At 31.3% G+C, this 17,617-nt stretch overlaps 1 protein-coding gene and 1 non-coding gene across 4 annotated transcripts in view; both read left to right on the forward strand.

The window, feature by feature from the left end:
- The window catches only part of LOC143249646 (NPC intracellular cholesterol transporter 1-like), a 62,957-nt gene that overhangs the window by 3,169 nt on the left and 42,171 nt on the right, over positions 1-17,617 (forward strand). Inside the window, exons 1-5 of one of the 3 annotated variants that reach the window (XM_076499890.1) lie at positions 3,195-3,302; positions 4,042-4,104; positions 14,691-14,847; positions 15,805-16,048; positions 17,069-17,314. In XM_076499890.1, coding sequence (XP_076356005.1) covers positions 4,048-4,104; positions 14,691-14,847; positions 15,805-16,048; positions 17,069-17,314 — 704 coding nt within the window. In that variant the 5' untranslated portion in view covers positions 3,195-3,302; positions 4,042-4,047. Of the gene's footprint in view, positions 1-3,194; positions 3,303-3,414; positions 3,555-4,041; positions 4,105-14,690; positions 14,848-15,804; positions 16,049-17,068; positions 17,315-17,617 lie in introns of those variants that run through there. The other 2 variants (XM_076499889.1, XM_076499892.1) reach the window with 2 other exon arrangements.
- TRNAK-CUU (transfer RNA lysine (anticodon CUU)) lies at positions 990-1,062 on the forward strand. The gene has a single exon. It is a non-coding gene; the product is annotated as a tRNA-Lys (tRNA).

The raw sequence follows: 17,617 nt of genomic DNA on the forward strand, positions 1-17,617 counted from the left end.
TGGATGGGTAGGGACTTACGAGCCACCCTGTATGCAGACATACAACCAATCCAGACAGACTCCTAGATTGTTCTTTAAGTATTTTGATAAAGAATGATTTACTGACTTTCATAGATCGATATATCACACATAGTGATGATAGTACCAAGATCCCTCACCACTTATTATGCATTATAAAATAAAAAAGTCTTCCTACGCTAAACAATAAGAATGTAAATAGATTAAATAATCAAAAGCTTGTGTTTAAAAAGGGTATTTGGTGTCGAATATGCGTTCCAAAACGTGATCCGGTTAAAAGGCAGCGATGTATTAATGAACTGTTTGCAAGTGTATAACGCCCAAATTAAGAAAAGTGATAAATTAGCACGAAACGTTATAGCATAATAATCAGTGATGTCGAGAAGGATGACCGAAGAAGGCCGAAACGTTGTTCGCTCTTCTACGTAAAATATTTTCTCAACCCAAACGAGCCGATTTTACATATATGTTATAGCATAATGTTCATAGACATGGCCCTGAAAAGAGGGAAGAAGAATGGGTAGATAGAGTTATATTAATATTCATATTAATATTAATATAGCAATAGAGCATTTGACGTAAACATCCAAAGTCGTAAAGAAGAGAAGTCTAAATCGTACGTAATCCTCTAAGGTTCACGCACCCCTTCACTGGCACAGCGGTATGTCAGCGGAGTTACCACGCAATAAACCGTGTTTCGATACTAGTAGTGGGCAGAGCACAGATATTATTGTGTAGCTTTGAGCTTAACTTCAAACAAACAAAATTCTCGAAGGTGGCGCACAACACAATCGAATACCAACCACGACAAGTTAGCGAAGTAAAAAGAAATTAAGAGTAAGTTAAAGCACTAAACGTATAATAGATCTCTTGATTACATTTATTGTTAACAATGTTATATGCAAAATAACATTAACAATTAAGTTTTATTTTATGCTATATATTAATATTTTATACACCAAAATATCCAAGCCCGGCTAGCTCAGTCGGTAGAGCATGAGACTCTTAATCTCAGGGTCGTGGGTTCGAGCCCCACGTTGGGCGTTCTTTTCTATTTTTCCTTATTCATTAAAACTTGTTTAATCTAATTGTCAATCATTATCTGTTTTGTCTAAATTCTGAAAATATTTTTATGACGCCAAAGTCGTCTATTTCAAAACAAAATGTTGAGCTGTTTAGTTTTATTTATTGAAATTTATGATCGTTTAACCAAATCAAATAATACTAAAAAGTTTAGTTTGCGTTTTGACAAAATTTCTTTTTTCGCAGTTCTAAATGAACTGCACAAACTTTTACATATATATATATTTGTTCAAAAAGGATGCATTTATCACTACGCTTTTTCGAAAGGTTTTAACACCACGCTGATTACTGTTTTATCGTTGTTGTTTTGAATTAAGCACAAAGCTACACAATGGGCTATCTGTGCTCTGCCCACCATGGGTATCGAAACCCGGATTTTAGCGTTGTAATTCCGCAGACATACCGCTGAGCCACTGAGGGGGGATTAATGTTAATATGAACAGTTATGTTGTTAATTGTATTCTAGGCCGAATTAAGGATTTTATTGGCCCTAGGCTTTTCAACTTCTTGCTTGTTTGTTTGTTTGTTTTGAATTTCGCGCAAAGCTACATGGGGGCTATCTGCGCTAGCTGTCCCTAATTTAACAGAGTAAGACTAGAGGGAAGGCCGCTAGTCATCACCACCCACCGCCAACTTTTGGGCTATTCTTTTTATCAACTAGTTGTGAGATTAACAATCATATTTTCACACTTTCACTGCTAAAAGGTGGTAAAGATACTTGACTCGTAATCCGAGGGTCGCGAGTTCGAATTCCCTTCACGCCAACCATACTCACTCTTTCAGCCGTGGGGAGCGTTATAATGTTCGGTCAATCCCACTATTCGTTGGTAAAAGAGTAGCTCAAGAGTTGACAGTGGGTGATGATGATTAGTTGCCTTTCATCTAGTTTTACACTGTGGGGACGGTTAGTGCAGATAGCCCTCGTGTAACTTTGCGTGAAATTCAAAAAACAAACAAATTTTTCGCGAAATTCCAAACAAATACATAAATAAAATTTATTCTTATGTAACAATGTAATGGAAGGAGGAAGAGGTCTGGTGTACCTGACCCTCCTGGGTATAAAAATATACCCAAACACCACAGATAGATAGATAGATATTCTTATGTAATATTGTTACATTAACTATCTGTTTTGCATTAATTTTTCAGTAATATTTATTTAATTATTAGTGTTGTCATATCACTTTTTTAAAAGTGAAACGTGGACATTTAACTTCCGAAACAGTAGATACCACTTTCGTAAAATACCATTCTTACAGCTTGTTAACATTCCAATGTCAATATCACTTTTTTTTTTTGACATTCTGTAACCCTTGGCTCTTTATATTGTGATCCATAAGTAAGTTAAATGTAAAACTTTGAATTAACTTTAATACCTAATAAGGCATGAAGATGTGTTTAGTATTAACTGTTATCATATGCAGTGGCGGCGCTAAGAGGCTTGGGTGGCTTGAGCCCCCCCCCCCTTCTAAAATGAGCCAAGCCCACCTCAGCCTCCCAATATTGTTACATACATGTATTCATAAAATATGGAAAACACTTCCTCTTTTACATATACGCATATTTTCATAAACAGATTTTTCTAATTTGTAATAATGAATTATTAATCAGAGTATGAGTTTCCAATGAAAACTGCATTGAAAATAGAGTTCAAAATAGCACATCTTTCTGAAATGTACCTTGGTATTTACATTATTATAATTTACCATCTGTACTTCATATTGATGGCATTTTGGGAAGCCCCTCCACAGTTTACCTCAGCCCCTCCCCCTCTCCCCAACGAAAATATCCTTGCGCCGCCACTGATCATATGTCCTTTTCGAGCCTTCCATTAACACAACAGCATGTCTACAAACTTAAAACGCTAATAACTGTTTCGATACCCGTGGTGGGCAGAGAATATACAGCCCTTGGTGTAGCTTTATACTTAATAACGACGAACAACAATGTTCGTTTCGACAAAATAAGTGAAATATTTAACTTGTCGGGTTTTTATAACATTTTAGACAAGTTTTTTTTTGTGTTTTTGAATTTCGCGCAAAGCTACTCGAGGGCTAACTGCGCTATTCGTCCTAATTTAACAGTGTAAGACTAGAGAGAAGGCAGCTTGTCATCACCACCACCGCCAACTCTTGGGTTACTCTTTTACCAACGAATAGTGGGATTTACTGTTACATTATTACGCCCACACGGCTGAAAGGGTGAGCATGTTTGGTGCGACCGGGATTTGACAACATTTTAGACAACTTATATAAAACAAACAAAAAAAGACAAAAAGTGCATGATAAGATCGTCTCCTGATCAGGTTTGTGCGCAATGGTTGTGTGCGCAGCCATCGTGAATAATATTGCAGTTGTTCACAATTTGTGGTCGTAGTTGATTAGAAGAGTTGATTCGTGTGAGTCGTAAGAATGTCGTATTTGGGATAAACTGTTAGGTTTTCTTTTATTTCGGTAAGCAAACGATGTTTTCATTATACATAAATACACCGGTATAATGAGAATTTTCCAAAATTTTGAACGATAATAACAGTATTTTGAAACTATTTTATTCCAATAGTTATTAAATAGTAAATACTACTAAGTTGCACACCGTTAGTAATACTAGAACCAGCAGGCTATTTTGAACCTTGACTTTTAAAACTGAAGCCAAGTCTGCAAAGAAAAAAGTAGACACCTTACATCCTTTATTTTATCATTGCACAGTCCAGACTTTAAATTTATTCCATCACTGCGAACCAATTTTTCTTGTTTATAAGGAAGCTAATATTGTTAATACTAGTAATAATAACCTAGTTATGCCAGCTGACGATAGCAGGTTTTCAAGTTTATGTTTGGAAAATTGTTATTAATGTTAAGTACTACTGTTCATTCTGTAACCGTTATTTTACAATTAATTTAATTTTACGGTTTCAAGATTGTTTTTTTTTTGTATTTTAAGTTCACGATGCGTGTCCCTGAGGTTTTGTTTACTTTCGTCATCACCTATTTCTCAGTCACTTTGGTAAGTACTATTTTTATGTTTAGATTTAATTCTGAATAAATGCTAATACTATTAGTAGTAGTAGAAGTGGTACTAGTATTATGGGATTGTTTATAAAACTTATGTTAAACCTAAACGTTAAACCACGTTGATCTCTATGTTGTATTTGTAATTTAGCTTTATGACATAGCCTAACCAATTTGACTATTTTTAGGTGAACATGACGTTTTAAAGAACTTTTCAATTTCACTTAAATTGAACCCATGGCTAACTACATTACCCTGGCTGTTGTAAATATACAGACAGTAGTTCATCTATAAAAGTAACATAATTAGTGAGTAAAAAACTTATTAAACTTGTACATATATATGGGTAAGCATGAGACAGTGAGAAGAGAATAGGTGATATGATTTTGAACAATAAGAACTGTAATTTAGAACTACTGAGTTCTGGATGTGAATATTAAAAATGTACAGAACAAAAGCTGTTGAAGTGTTTTGCTCAATACTACTTATACTAGACAATTTGATCATAAACTTGTGATGAAAGTGTAAGGTACTGAGGTAACACTTTAAAAAAAGAAAAGTCAACATGGCCTGTTTAGCACAGATTTCTATTTGTGTACTTGGAAATAATGGTCATCATTACAGAATTATAAGACCACTAATATAGGCCTATATCCCAAAAAGACTGTTTTATATATATGTATGTATGTATGTATGTATGTATGTATCTTGTATGATACTAATTTGAATTCCCACAAAACATTGCCCAGTATTCCTGATTTTTCACGTTTACTTTGGCCTTGTATGTAAATGTAGAAGTGTATTTCTGTATTCTGCATGATTTTATTAACATTATTTCTTATAATGAAGTCATTTGTTATTTACTTGTCAGTTAGTCTCTGTATGGATTGTAACATATATAAAAGTTTCTGAAACATTTTTGTTGTAACTTGTCATGTTAGTTATGAGCAAAACTTCATGCTTTTGTGTTCAAAGAGTATATTTATAGAGGTGGGTTGTTAGTTTTTATGTAAAATTATAATTAATGTAAATTCACGCTATGCAAGACTCGAACCACTTGAGCTGCAGAATTTGTGTTGTAACAAAGGCAGTGTCCACCTGACTCTCATAAGTTACACGTGATTTAACATGAATATTTAGTTTTCATATATACATATATATATATATATATATATATAGCAAAAATGAGAGGATTCTCTTCATAATGAACTCATTCCTAGTTTTCTATCATTATTTCCATGTCTTTTAAACTGACTAAATTTTAACAGGTTGAAATTTGTTACATTTCTGAATTTGAGGCTGAAATTAGTTATTTTTCCTGATTCAAAACTGAGGTTTCTTATTTGGGCATTGTAATGTGCATGTATACATTACCTCACATTGTGAAAGAAGTCACATTACTGATATCCTGGCTGTGTCACCTTGCGTAGGGTCCAATTTTAAAGCCAGATTTAAGTTTGGCACAAGTTGGTGGTTATAGGCTATGCTATGAAGTCCAACCCTCTTTATTAATACAAACAAAATATAAGCTTATATTTTAAAGGTTAAGCTACACAGATTTTCTGATTTTTTTTTCATCTGAAGTGTGATATGAACAATGTTTTACAGTCTGAGATTTTCTCTTTAATATAGATTTTAGTATGAAACAAGTCAGTGTTCAAAGAGTATCACATGAAAATCATCACTATTGTTATTCATTACTTATTTTAATTTGAATGTATATTAACTTGTGTTTCAGGGGCTACATAATATCTCTAATGTGCTTTAACCTTTGAAATGTGAACTGATGTGCAGTAAAACTGAATGCATTAATAAGGAAGGGTGGCTGGTTTTTATTGCATAGGCTTTTAATGCCTACTTGTGCCACTCTGCAATTTGCTTTAATTTGAAAAGCTTTTAAATGATGCTGTGCATGAGGTAGCATAGCCAGACTATCAGTGCAATTTATCCAATGAAATGTGAAGTAATGTGTATGGGCATATTATAATGGATGAATAAAGAACTTCACTTTTGAACTGGGAAAAATGACTTCAGTTTCAAATTTTAGTTTTCTGAGTTTTAGAGTGTACCTAAATAAGAGAGCATTTCACTATTTTGGTTTAAAATTAATGTTAGAACTGAAAAGCATTTATATTTTTAATGAAACTTTCTTTTAAATTATGGTTTGATATTTACTTTGTTATACTAAGAAATAAATATTAATGAATATTAACTTGCTGTAACTTTTTTTAATGAAAGAAAGCCTATTCTAAGTTATTTAAGTAACCAGAGTTGTTTTTAAGGAGGAGGGACTTGCTTTCAGTCCACTGAAAGAAAGACCTATATTAATGTTTCATAAGAAAACAAGTATAACAAAAAAAAATGTTAATTTTAAAAAAAACAGTTAATGTCTAACATGTATGTAACCTAGCTAGCTATAGTAATAAAGTTTTAATGCTTTAAAGAAAAATCTTCAAACAAGAAAGTCAAACCTGAATTGCTTAAGATTTAAAATACTTTTTCCCTACTTTGGCTCAACTAATTAGTGATCTGCTAAAGTAAAAATAAAAAAAAAAATCAAATAACTCAGTTTTTATTGTTTTTATTTCCTTGTTTCAAGACTTTTTTGTAGTGTTAAAACTTTCCTTATTACTATAGATAGCTAGGTTACTGAAATACTGAGCCCTGTTTGTCTTTATCAGTTTTAATTTTTAAATTGTTTTGTTTTTATTCGCTGTGCTTTTGTTTGCTGGTAATATCAAGTTTGGAGTGTTGTATATACCTAATTCAATGTTATTACTCTTTAGGATATCTTTACCAATGTTCACTCATGTCTGATCATGTGCTCATAAGTAGTGCATCATCCATTATTACATGTTAGTATTATTAGTGTCCTTTTTTGTTACAAGAAATTAATCATTGGGACCCCAGATGAGATAATTCTGTGATAGTTATAGTAGCAGGAATCATTTTTTTTTTCGTGCATGCTTGTCTGAAAATCACTTACTTAGATAGAAAGTTGAAATAGTAAAATTTTTATTCACTCCATAAATGCATATATACAATGATTTCGGTGGTTTTATACGTACAACAAACTTGGGTCTTCCTCAGTCAGTATTTTTAAATAAATATTGTTAACAAGCAGGCATTTGAAATGTGGTTTAAAATGGATTATTTTTGTCTGCCATTTTGTTTCACCATGATCCCTTGCTATAAAGTACTAGTGTACTTAATGATATGCAAGTTATAAATTACAATTCTTAGTTTTAGAAATTATATAATGTAGGATCACTTTTTCTCCTTGTTTTTTAAAAACTGATTTACCACAGTTTATTAATTATAATGTTTATCTTGTAGTTTACATGAATAGATATGCAAGAAATGCTTATATATGTGAAGAATAATATATGTGAGCCCTAGAACAAGTTTTAATAAATAATGAGGATATATGTTTTATAATAACTATTGTAAGAGAGTCTTTGTATTTTCAACAAGTAAAATGGCAGGATTTTCCTACTTTTTAAATAATCAGACCATTATTATAAAAAAAAATAAAAAAAAATGCATAGCATTTACTGGAAAGAAATCCAAAATAATTAAACCTGGAGTATAGCTATCTGTAAAATGGAAGTCGGTACTTATGTATTTAAATGGTAAGCTGGTTTTGTATGCCCAATAGAGTACTCATACATGAAAGATTGTGAATATCTTTCATGTATGTTATAACAATTACTAAGTAAATAATATTAAAGAAAATTTATTTTTGTAGTTTTAAAGTGACTCAGATAAAAGGTATTTGGCTAACAAAATGTAATTTTTTTTAGTGTGTGTGTGTGTGTGTGTGTGAATATGTATATATATTCACAGTAATGTGAAAGGTTTATGGCTAAAGGAAGGGTTTGAGCACACCCAAGCCCTCCTTGTTGTGCACATAGTTTATGTATTACTGGTAACATATGTAGTAGGTAATAAGTAAGCAATATATTAAGTTAAAGCTACACTACTGAAATTCAAACATTAATTCAATTTGAATGTATCTGATGTTGAACAAGCTTGGGTTATGGTTAAGACTATTTGCTATTGTCCCTAATTTTGAGCTTGATTAGGCGAGTTAATTGTCCACTTGTACCTGAGGTAGTGATCAGACTATCCTATCTAAAAAGTAGATGCATTTTTAATTGTGCTGTAAACTTCTTTTTGTACATTAATAGATTTTAAACAAAACATTTAAATAAACTTCCTGGTTAAATATTAATCTGGTGTCAATGTGTTGATTACAGCTGAGCAATTATCAAAATATCATAATTGATTAATTGTTGGGCTCATTAAATAATTATTTGATGTGAGTTTCATAGCTGGAATAATGAATAAATAGCAACAAATGATGTTTTGGTTATTTGATTATTTTTGGGAGTTATAAAACTAATTGATTAAGCTGAACAACCTAAAACCAATTGAAAATAATTTGAAATTATAAAATAAAATAGTGGCATTGTTGTCACTTGGAACAACTCTTTTGTAAGAATTTTAATATGAAACTCACTTTTTCTTTATTTTCACTTGCTGCTATTACATAGTATACAGCTTACAAGTTTCACTAAAATCAAATCTTTTATAAGATTTTCTTTCAGTGTTTTTATTTTTATGACTAGTTGTCTCTGCAGACTGTTAAAACATATTCTCAGACCAGTGCTAAGGAATCTCTGCTCTAGATTGTGCTGTAGAAAAATATGCTGTTGTAGACAAGTATGACAGTTTAAAACAACTCATCATTACATTTTCTCTTACACATTAAATGGTTTAGTGATTGTTACTATTACTATATGTAAATGTAGAATGTTTATATGTATCATTTATCTAAGTTCACATTTTGTTATACGACACTAAGGTATAAGGATTTGCCAAAAATGGTATAAGAAATGGATGATGATGTCACAGCACAGGAAACCCAGGTTTTGATGTTAGAAAACCAACTGTTTTTGTTTAATTTATCAGTTTATTGTTTTATGATTATGGTATAATTTTGATTTTAGATTTATGTTTCTTACTAAATTTTATTTTAGGCAGTTATAGGAGTCAAAAACTGATTTTTGTTTGGGATCAACATGTTCTTAACTTGTTCTGTAGGGGAAAAAAAAAATTCTTTTTATTTACAGCAAAGCTGTTTTTGGTTTAGATTTCCGTTACTGATAACCAACTTTGAGCATGTCCAATTTCAGCTTACAGTAGTATCAAAATATTAGTTGGCTCATGTAGTCATACTCCATCATCAAAATTACCTCTTATCTGAAATCAGCATTTATTTTTCTCAGCTTGGAATTCTGGCATTTCATTGTCAACAAGATACGAAGACTCATTGCATTTTGGCTGGTGATTCTGGTTAGTCATGGAACACTTTGGTATACTTTTTACAGAAAAGTATACCCAAACTTAAAGTAGTGATTGAAAAAAAATTTACATGACAAGAGAGAGAATAGGCTCTCTCTAGTAGAGTAATAACTTGTTTGTCTTGTATACAATTTTTATCATTTAATCATTTATTAATAAAATAAAAAAAATTAACTTCCTAAATATATGTAGGATAACGTGCTTGGTTTAAAATATGACACAAAATAATTTTTTTTCCTTGAATATTTGTTAGTTAAGTTTCAACATTAGTGACTGAAGGTAATGTTTTAAACTGTAGTATTTAAACTTGTGTTTATACAAAACTGTACAGTGCAGTAGTGTTTCAGTTGATGGGAAAGGGGTTTGGGTATATTTTAAGCATATTTACATGAATACAGGATGTGATGATTTCTGTACCAGATGTATGATTTTTAAAATCTGCTTATGAAGAAGGAATAATATTTAGTGATACAGTAGTCTACTGATTGTTATTATTGCTATGTGTAAACATGGAATGGGTTTTATTTATTAGATTAAATACTGCAGAAGTAGAAATGATACATCATTGTAATAATTCCTTTATTATGATTCAGTCATAGTACTATATTTAGTGAAGACTCGCTAATCTTGGTCATGTACTTCTCAGAAAAGATATGATTTGTAGTAATACACGGTTGTGTGATATTATTTGTTGAAAATCTGGTTTCTTTACAGTGTGCATAGTGAAAATAGGGTGATTTATTGAAGTAAATGGGAGAATTTACAGAATTAAGAATAATGAAATTACAGAGATACCATCAAAGTTTAGGAAGATACATAGGTAGAGGTTATTGTGAAGAAATAGGAGTATGAGGAATGAGAAAGAAAAGGAAAAAAAAAGAAGTAAAGAATAGTTCAGATATTTAGGAATAAATATTAAGAGGCAAAATTACAAAAATTAAGGAGAGAATGGTAAAAAGTAGTTGTGAAGAAACGAACACGTGTAGAAATAGTTGCAGCTAGATTCTGTCAAAATATTTCTCAAGTAGACAGTAAATGAAACATAAGATTTGTTCTGCCTGGACATGTTTTTGATAAACCAAGGAAATATGATTTATAGAGAAAAGGGATTATCCAAAAGAATGGGGAGAGTAGCTTTTCTAAAAAGAAAGAGTGACAGAAATCAAAACAAACAAGAGCACAGGAAAATATGATATAAATATTTAGCAGTATAGGCTTTCATCTGTTGGATACATATAGAAGTATGGATAGTGAAATTAAGGTGTAAAAAAGAAATCAAGTTAAAGAATCTTGAGCAAACTTAATTTTAGAGTTTGCTTTAGGATAACAGTGAAATAGATCATAAAGTTGATATATTGTTGGAATTATTTACTTTCTCCATAATATACAGGGTGTTCGGAAAGTCACTGTGCAGTTTTGTAATCATATGTCTATTCAGTATATTTCAAGCCAGCAACTGATAGCAGTGTTTAGAAACAAAATAAGAAGGATCCAAGCCTGTATTGATGCCAACGGGGGTCACTTTTAACATTGTTTATAATTGTCATTTATATTTACCTCCTCTATTCTATATTGAAACATGTCTGTTAATAAATATATAAGTGCACAGTGACTTTCCGAACACCCTGTAGAAGATAAGTGACTTCACAGGTAGAGTGTCTTATCATTATACATCGCATTCTCTCTTTATCTGTATATTTTTGAAATCTTGTATGAGTTTGTGCAAGTAGTAATAATAGTGTATTGTTTCATTTTCAACTGTACATTATGAAACCCTGAACATCGATCCAGCAATGTATATGGTTATGTGTATGAAAGTTTCAAGTGTTAAATATAGCATAACATGTAAGTATGCAGACGTAGTTTAGTAAAACATTACAGTTGTAGTAGAATCAAAGGAGATGAAATTATAATGTGTCCGAGTATAAAATAAAGTCCTTTGTGTCGTTTACCACAAGAATCTTGTTGTAATGAGTTTTTGTATTTTATCATTATCAGAATACCTTAAAATGAATAAGTTACATTGAAATGAAGTTGGAGTGAATTGTATACTATAGTAATTGATTGATATGAAAGATGATGTACAGATGGGATAATAAGAATTAAAAGTGTAGATTTTGGACTTTCAAAATCACACCACTTGTTCAGATTAAGTTGATATTTACTGGGACAGTGACCATCATAATTATTATGCAAATTTTTGTTATTGGATGAATTTTCACTGAGTTGTATAGATGGTCAAAATCCATGTCTAACGAACTGTATAGTTTATTTAAATGATTTACCTTCTTGCATATATATAATATACTATGATGGTGTGTGGCTTTTCTTTTAATGGTTTTATTGAATTGGGAAATTACTGTGCATTATATATGTATACATGGTTCTAAGTAACTTGAACTTGCAGATTCTGTATGCATGAGAAGTTTTTGGAATGGGTGAGATTAGGCCCCCTGGCTATTGTATATGCTCCACAAAATGCCTCATGCTCAAAGCAAGCACAAGTACTTTGCTTTAAATTTTGTATTATAATCAACTAATCAGCATACAGTTTGTACACAGCTGTTCACCATCAACTTTTAACATGGTTCATCAATGGCAATAAATTATACAAAAATAAAGCCACATGAAAGTATCACATGATTAACCAATTCACCTCAGCTGGGTCAAAGTGCTTTGGATAAAACCCTTCACAAAGGTATATTCAAAATTTAAATTTAAACTAGTATTTTATTAACATATGTGAATAAACTTAGCATCAAAACTTAAATAATACCACACTTTTTTATTATTTAATTTTTTTATTTTATAGGAAAATATTTTGAAAAATTCTCAAGTTCCCATAATATAAGAACTGTGACATATCTTTTCTGTGTCTTTCTTGCCTAATGTTTTACCACCCCCTTTAAGAAGTACAAAATTTGATGTACATTGCATATTATAATGTTGTCATTGCTCAGGCAAGGCATAATTCACATAGCCTTCAATCTTATTTAATTGCAAAACAATGAAATGAAAATTAGACTCCTCTTGCCATGTTCCCTGTCACATCCTGTCTTTCAGAACTTGCAAGAAGTTTTCTCTAACATTTAAAGCCATATTATTTATAGACAATAGAAAGCAAAAGTTGTTTCTATAAAATGACATTATTTTTGTTTTCTGTAGAGAAACTTATTTTACTTCCGGTTCAAACTACATTATCACAGACAACACTTTGATAAACTTTTAACAGCTTCTATTGCAATCTTGGAAAGCCAGGAAATTTGCTCTATATATGGGCAACTTGGAAATGAGATTAGCCTTTTTTTCCATCTCTCTTCTGTTTGTTTTTTGCCCACAACAGTTGCCCTGATCTTGTCATCTTTTGTACCAATGTAAGGTGATCTAGAGTTGCTCCACACTGATGGCTTTCTCTCAGGATCACTGCAATCCATTATTCTTGCTGTGTAACTCCTCCTCATCTGGGGACCTTTAGTCCACTGTAAAACAAATTATTTAGGCATGTTTTTTATTGTTGTTTGCTTTTTGTTTCACAATTCTTTGATTTGACTTAATAGGCTTTTTCAGAGACCCAAATCACCTGTAAGTTGTGATACAGTGCACTGGTTGTTGGCAAGCAAAAGCATGGTACAAGCATAAATAATGAAGTTGATGGAGCTAATTACTCTCTCTCCTGTGAAACATCTGATAATTATACAAAGTATTCAGTGTAGGTGCTTTCAACATACATTTCAAGTTTCCTGTCATCCAGGAAGCTGGAAAGGAAGTGGACCTAGTACCTGAGGAATAGATTCCTGATAGTTTAAATCTGAGTCTTGTTATGTCAAATATTATAATATGTTTCTTATATATCCAGAAGGTAAGCAACTGTACAGTGTTTTGTTATATCTTCCTCCAGGTGAAGATGTCCATTGGTACATAATTATTACATGTATTATTATTGTCAAACACATACTACATCATACAATGCAACTTGTGTAATTTCCTACTTGCATTTTGTACAGTAATCTTGTTTAAGCTGAAATTACAGTCCATGATCTTTATGTATGAGGTGTTTATTGTTGATTTGGTTTGTGACATAATTGTTAATTTTTTATCAAAATGTGACATTGTCTGCTGAGCTGTGATATATAAATACTTTACTGCCAAAGTAGTTTTAAAAAAAGGTTAATTAGTTTCCCTTTTATTATTACCATTTCTACACGTTAGTATGTTGGTACTTGATTGGATTTGTTACTCTGGGTGTGAAAGTCATTTTTCTAGTGTTCATGAATTGTTTTGTGTAACTCGTGTTTGTGTCAATAAGCATTTCACAGGATTAGTCTGTGATGTTATTGAGCTAGTTGAGGCTATTTTAGTTGAATTAGTTACCTGTACAGAGCAGTATTATCACAAGATACATTTTCAGTTAAATCTGTTGTCTTGATTTTCTGGAGATCTTTTGTATTTCTGGTAGCTTATTTGTGATTTCTATAAAGGCAAGAAGATGGCATTGTATTTTTTTGGAAGTATTTATGTGTAACTAATGAGACAAATTAATCTGTAGATATCAGCTTATACATTGAGTTTCTCTTTTCATGAAATATCAGTGCATTAGGCTGCTTATAAGAGCATGGTATATAGTCTTGTGATTAATTATAAGTTAACAAGCTGAGGTACTCATCTTTTTTTCCAAGTTATGAATATACAAAAAATGTGGAGATGGATGCTATACTAAGTAACACAAAAATCCAAACTTTCACAAAATTTATTTATAACATAACTTATTAAAAACAAGTTTTAAAAACTTGCTATGTACGTACTTAAAACCTGATATACATTGAGCAATGGTCAGGGTGACTTTCTAATAAGAGGTAGTGCTGGTAGAGGTATTTTTTGTTGCCTAATTTCAAAACCTAGCTCTTAATGCCTTTCTACAGTGTTTCAGGTTATTACTTAATTAACAGTCACTGGCTGCAAAATTATAAGGTCATGAATCAAAGCAGGAAGTATGTGTAACTGGAAAAATGCTTTTCATATCAGTGTTATGGTGGCTGTTGTGTAGTATAAGCTTCCTCCGAGTTTATGTACAACATAAACATAAGTGCTGGTGCACTTTGAAACATATAAAATGTGTGAGTGTGAAAATTTGCCATTGATTTTGCCAAAATTTTCTATATTGATATTATTTTGATTAGAAAAAACACATTTGTACCTTTTTTTTTATTTTGCTAGGTGTGTGCAGAAGAGGGACACTGCATTTGGTATGGAACATGTGGACAAAATGAATTTGGACAAGATCTTCCATGTGTTTATGATGGGCCGTCTAAGCCACTGACTGACAATGAGACAGTTGCTGCTTTAAAGAAAATTTGTCCTGAATTAGTTCCAGGTGACGAATTTTGAAACTATCTTCATAATATTAAAAAAAAAAAAAAGCTTTTTTTTTAAATTCCCATCATAAATTAGTACATTATCAAAACTGTTTTGTATTAAAAGCTGGACAAAAAGAAAAATTTAAAGTTTCTTTGGAGTCAAGTCGAATTTGAAAGCATCAGGTAGGGCTGTTTGCTTCTCTATTGAGAAATCGCCATTTTGTATGATCTGATAATATAAATTTTTGAGCATTTTTGTGGTTGACTTTTTATACCATTTCTTGTTATTTAAAAAATGTTTTGCAAAGTTAATATTTAAAATTTATTTGGAATATAAATGCATGCCAGAAATGATCCAGAGTATTGAAGAAACATTTTAATTAACACATGGAACTTGTATAACATGTATATCTTTGATTTATTTATATATAACTGATTTTGCCTTTATTGCAGAGGTTAACCTTTTTCTGCTTAGCTGCCAAATGACTATAAACTAATTTAATTGACTTCCTCACCAATTGAAACTGTCTTTAACTAGTTAGTTTTCCCTTGAAGAACAGTGTTCTTTGCTGTGTTAAAGTGTAGACATATGTTAACAAAGAGATGACCAAAACAGATTGGACTTCTGCTAGGCTAAAATTTATCTTTTTTTTTTTTTTTTAACATCTGTATTGTATAGATACAGTCAAACTTTTGTAAACAAGGATGATAAATTTGAAAAAAAGAAAAAGTGCATGTGTTTAGTGTAAAAATTTAAAAGAAGTTAATGTGGAAGTTTTTCACCAGTATCTGATTATTTTCAGTGCAATGTTGATGTGGTTACAATACATTGTTAACAAAGCAGGCCAAATTTGTAAAAATCCAAAACTGCATTCAGTAGACCTAATAAAGCTGGAATTTTGTACATAAAATTATTTATTTCATCTAGGTTTGGCACAGAAAGGGTTAATACTCTTAATACATTTTCTTGACAGATGGAGAAGATGAACCATTTGTTTGTTGTAACAAGAATCAGATCGAAAACCTCATTTTGAACATGAGAACCCCGGAGACCCTTGGATTTGGTAGATGCCTATCATGCATGCAGAATTTTCAAAAGACCTTTTGTCAGTCAACCTGCTCACCACAACAGAATATTTTTCTGAAAGTGATAAGTTCTTTGAAAAATGATGCAAATGAAGAACAAGTAACTGGTCTTCAATACTTCATGTCCAAGAGGTATTATGAAATGTGATAAAGTATATATTTAAAAAAAAGTGTAATAATTCATTGGTAATCTATGTATAAACCTCTATAAGAGATTCAAGTATCTAGTATGTGGAACATGTGTAGTAACTCGTAGGTGGAATAAGAAACAAGACATAGTGCAAAGTTCAAATAAATAGTATTGTTATTGAAGAAACTTTAATATGAAAACCTGAAAGGATTATTGCAAAATGTTAAGTTCAAAATGTCAAATAAATGAAGAACTCAGACTATATTTAAATGAGAGCAAATAAAGAAGAGTTAACCATACTTAATGAGTGTAAGATAAATGTAAACTGTACTAAATGTGGAATTGAACACCTGATTCAATCTGCTGCAGAAAATAATACTAAGGACTAAATTTAGCACATGACTTATGATGTTCCAAATTGGAAGTTGGAAAGATTCACAAAATTTAAAGATATATTCTATAGGAAAGTAAAAAAAAAAAAGAAAGAAAAAATGGTATATGTATGCCTCAAATATAACCTCATGTTTTAAATTTACCTTTACATAAGGTCACCTTTGTTTTTTTTGTACAATGTGCGGTTACTCTTTATAGTCTTGAGAATGGTGGAATATTGCTAAAACTTATTAAAAAAAAGTATAAAAATATATTTTAAAAGTTTAAGTGATTTTTAGTCATACAAGTTATATTTTTAATTATTTATGAATTCTGACAATATTTCTTTTATTTGTTGAGAAATATGCAAGGGCGCATAAACGTAAAGCACTTTTAAAAGTTCTTACCAAAGGTGTTAATTTGAACATTTGTTCAAGACTTGGTATTGTATTTTGAGTGATGCACATGTAGCCCTGGAGCAGCAGTAGTGTGAGATGATTTAACCTCTGAAACTGTTATATTCAAGCATAGTTTAACATTATTATTTTGTTAATAGCTGTTTCAAGGGAAAAGTAACCTCAGAAGATTAAATGAAAGCACAGTTTATACATAAATCAGTTATGAGTAATAAAATATCTTATGACTAATAGGTTTGCTGAAGGGCTTTTTACATCATGTAAAAATGTTCAAGGCCTCACCCCAGGATCCCCATTGTTAGAGTTGATGTGTGGCATTTGGGGATCAGAGTGCACTGCTCAGCGATGGTTAGACTTCATGGGGACAACTCCTTCAGCTGGAGGATTCTCTCCATTTCAGATTCTGTTTAACATAACAGAGGAGTCTACTATTAACCTGGATGGCCAAACATTCAAACCTATGAGTGAGCCTACATTAAAGTAAGAGCTACTGTGTTGTAGTTGGCTTATTTTAAGTTCAGCTCAAAAATAAGTAAAAAATGTTGTACTGTAGTCACATCTTAGTCTAAGAAGTTAATGAAAAATGATGAATATTAAACACATTTAATTTTGAAATTACTGACTTGTTTTATACCATTTCACTACAGATGAGGTTTACATATTGCATCATATTTCACTTTTTTTTTAAATTATTCAATGTAAAGAACTGACCAAAAACACTTGGGAAACACCCTAATTTTGTGTGTAAAGTAGGAGATCCCAGCAGCAATTAGTGAGATTAAT

Source organism: Tachypleus tridentatus, chromosome 4 (assembly GCF_004210375.1).
Source record: "Tachypleus tridentatus isolate NWPU-2018 chromosome 4, ASM421037v1, whole genome shotgun sequence".
NCBI classification, from domain to species: domain Eukaryota; kingdom Metazoa; phylum Arthropoda; class Merostomata; order Xiphosura; family Limulidae; genus Tachypleus; species Tachypleus tridentatus.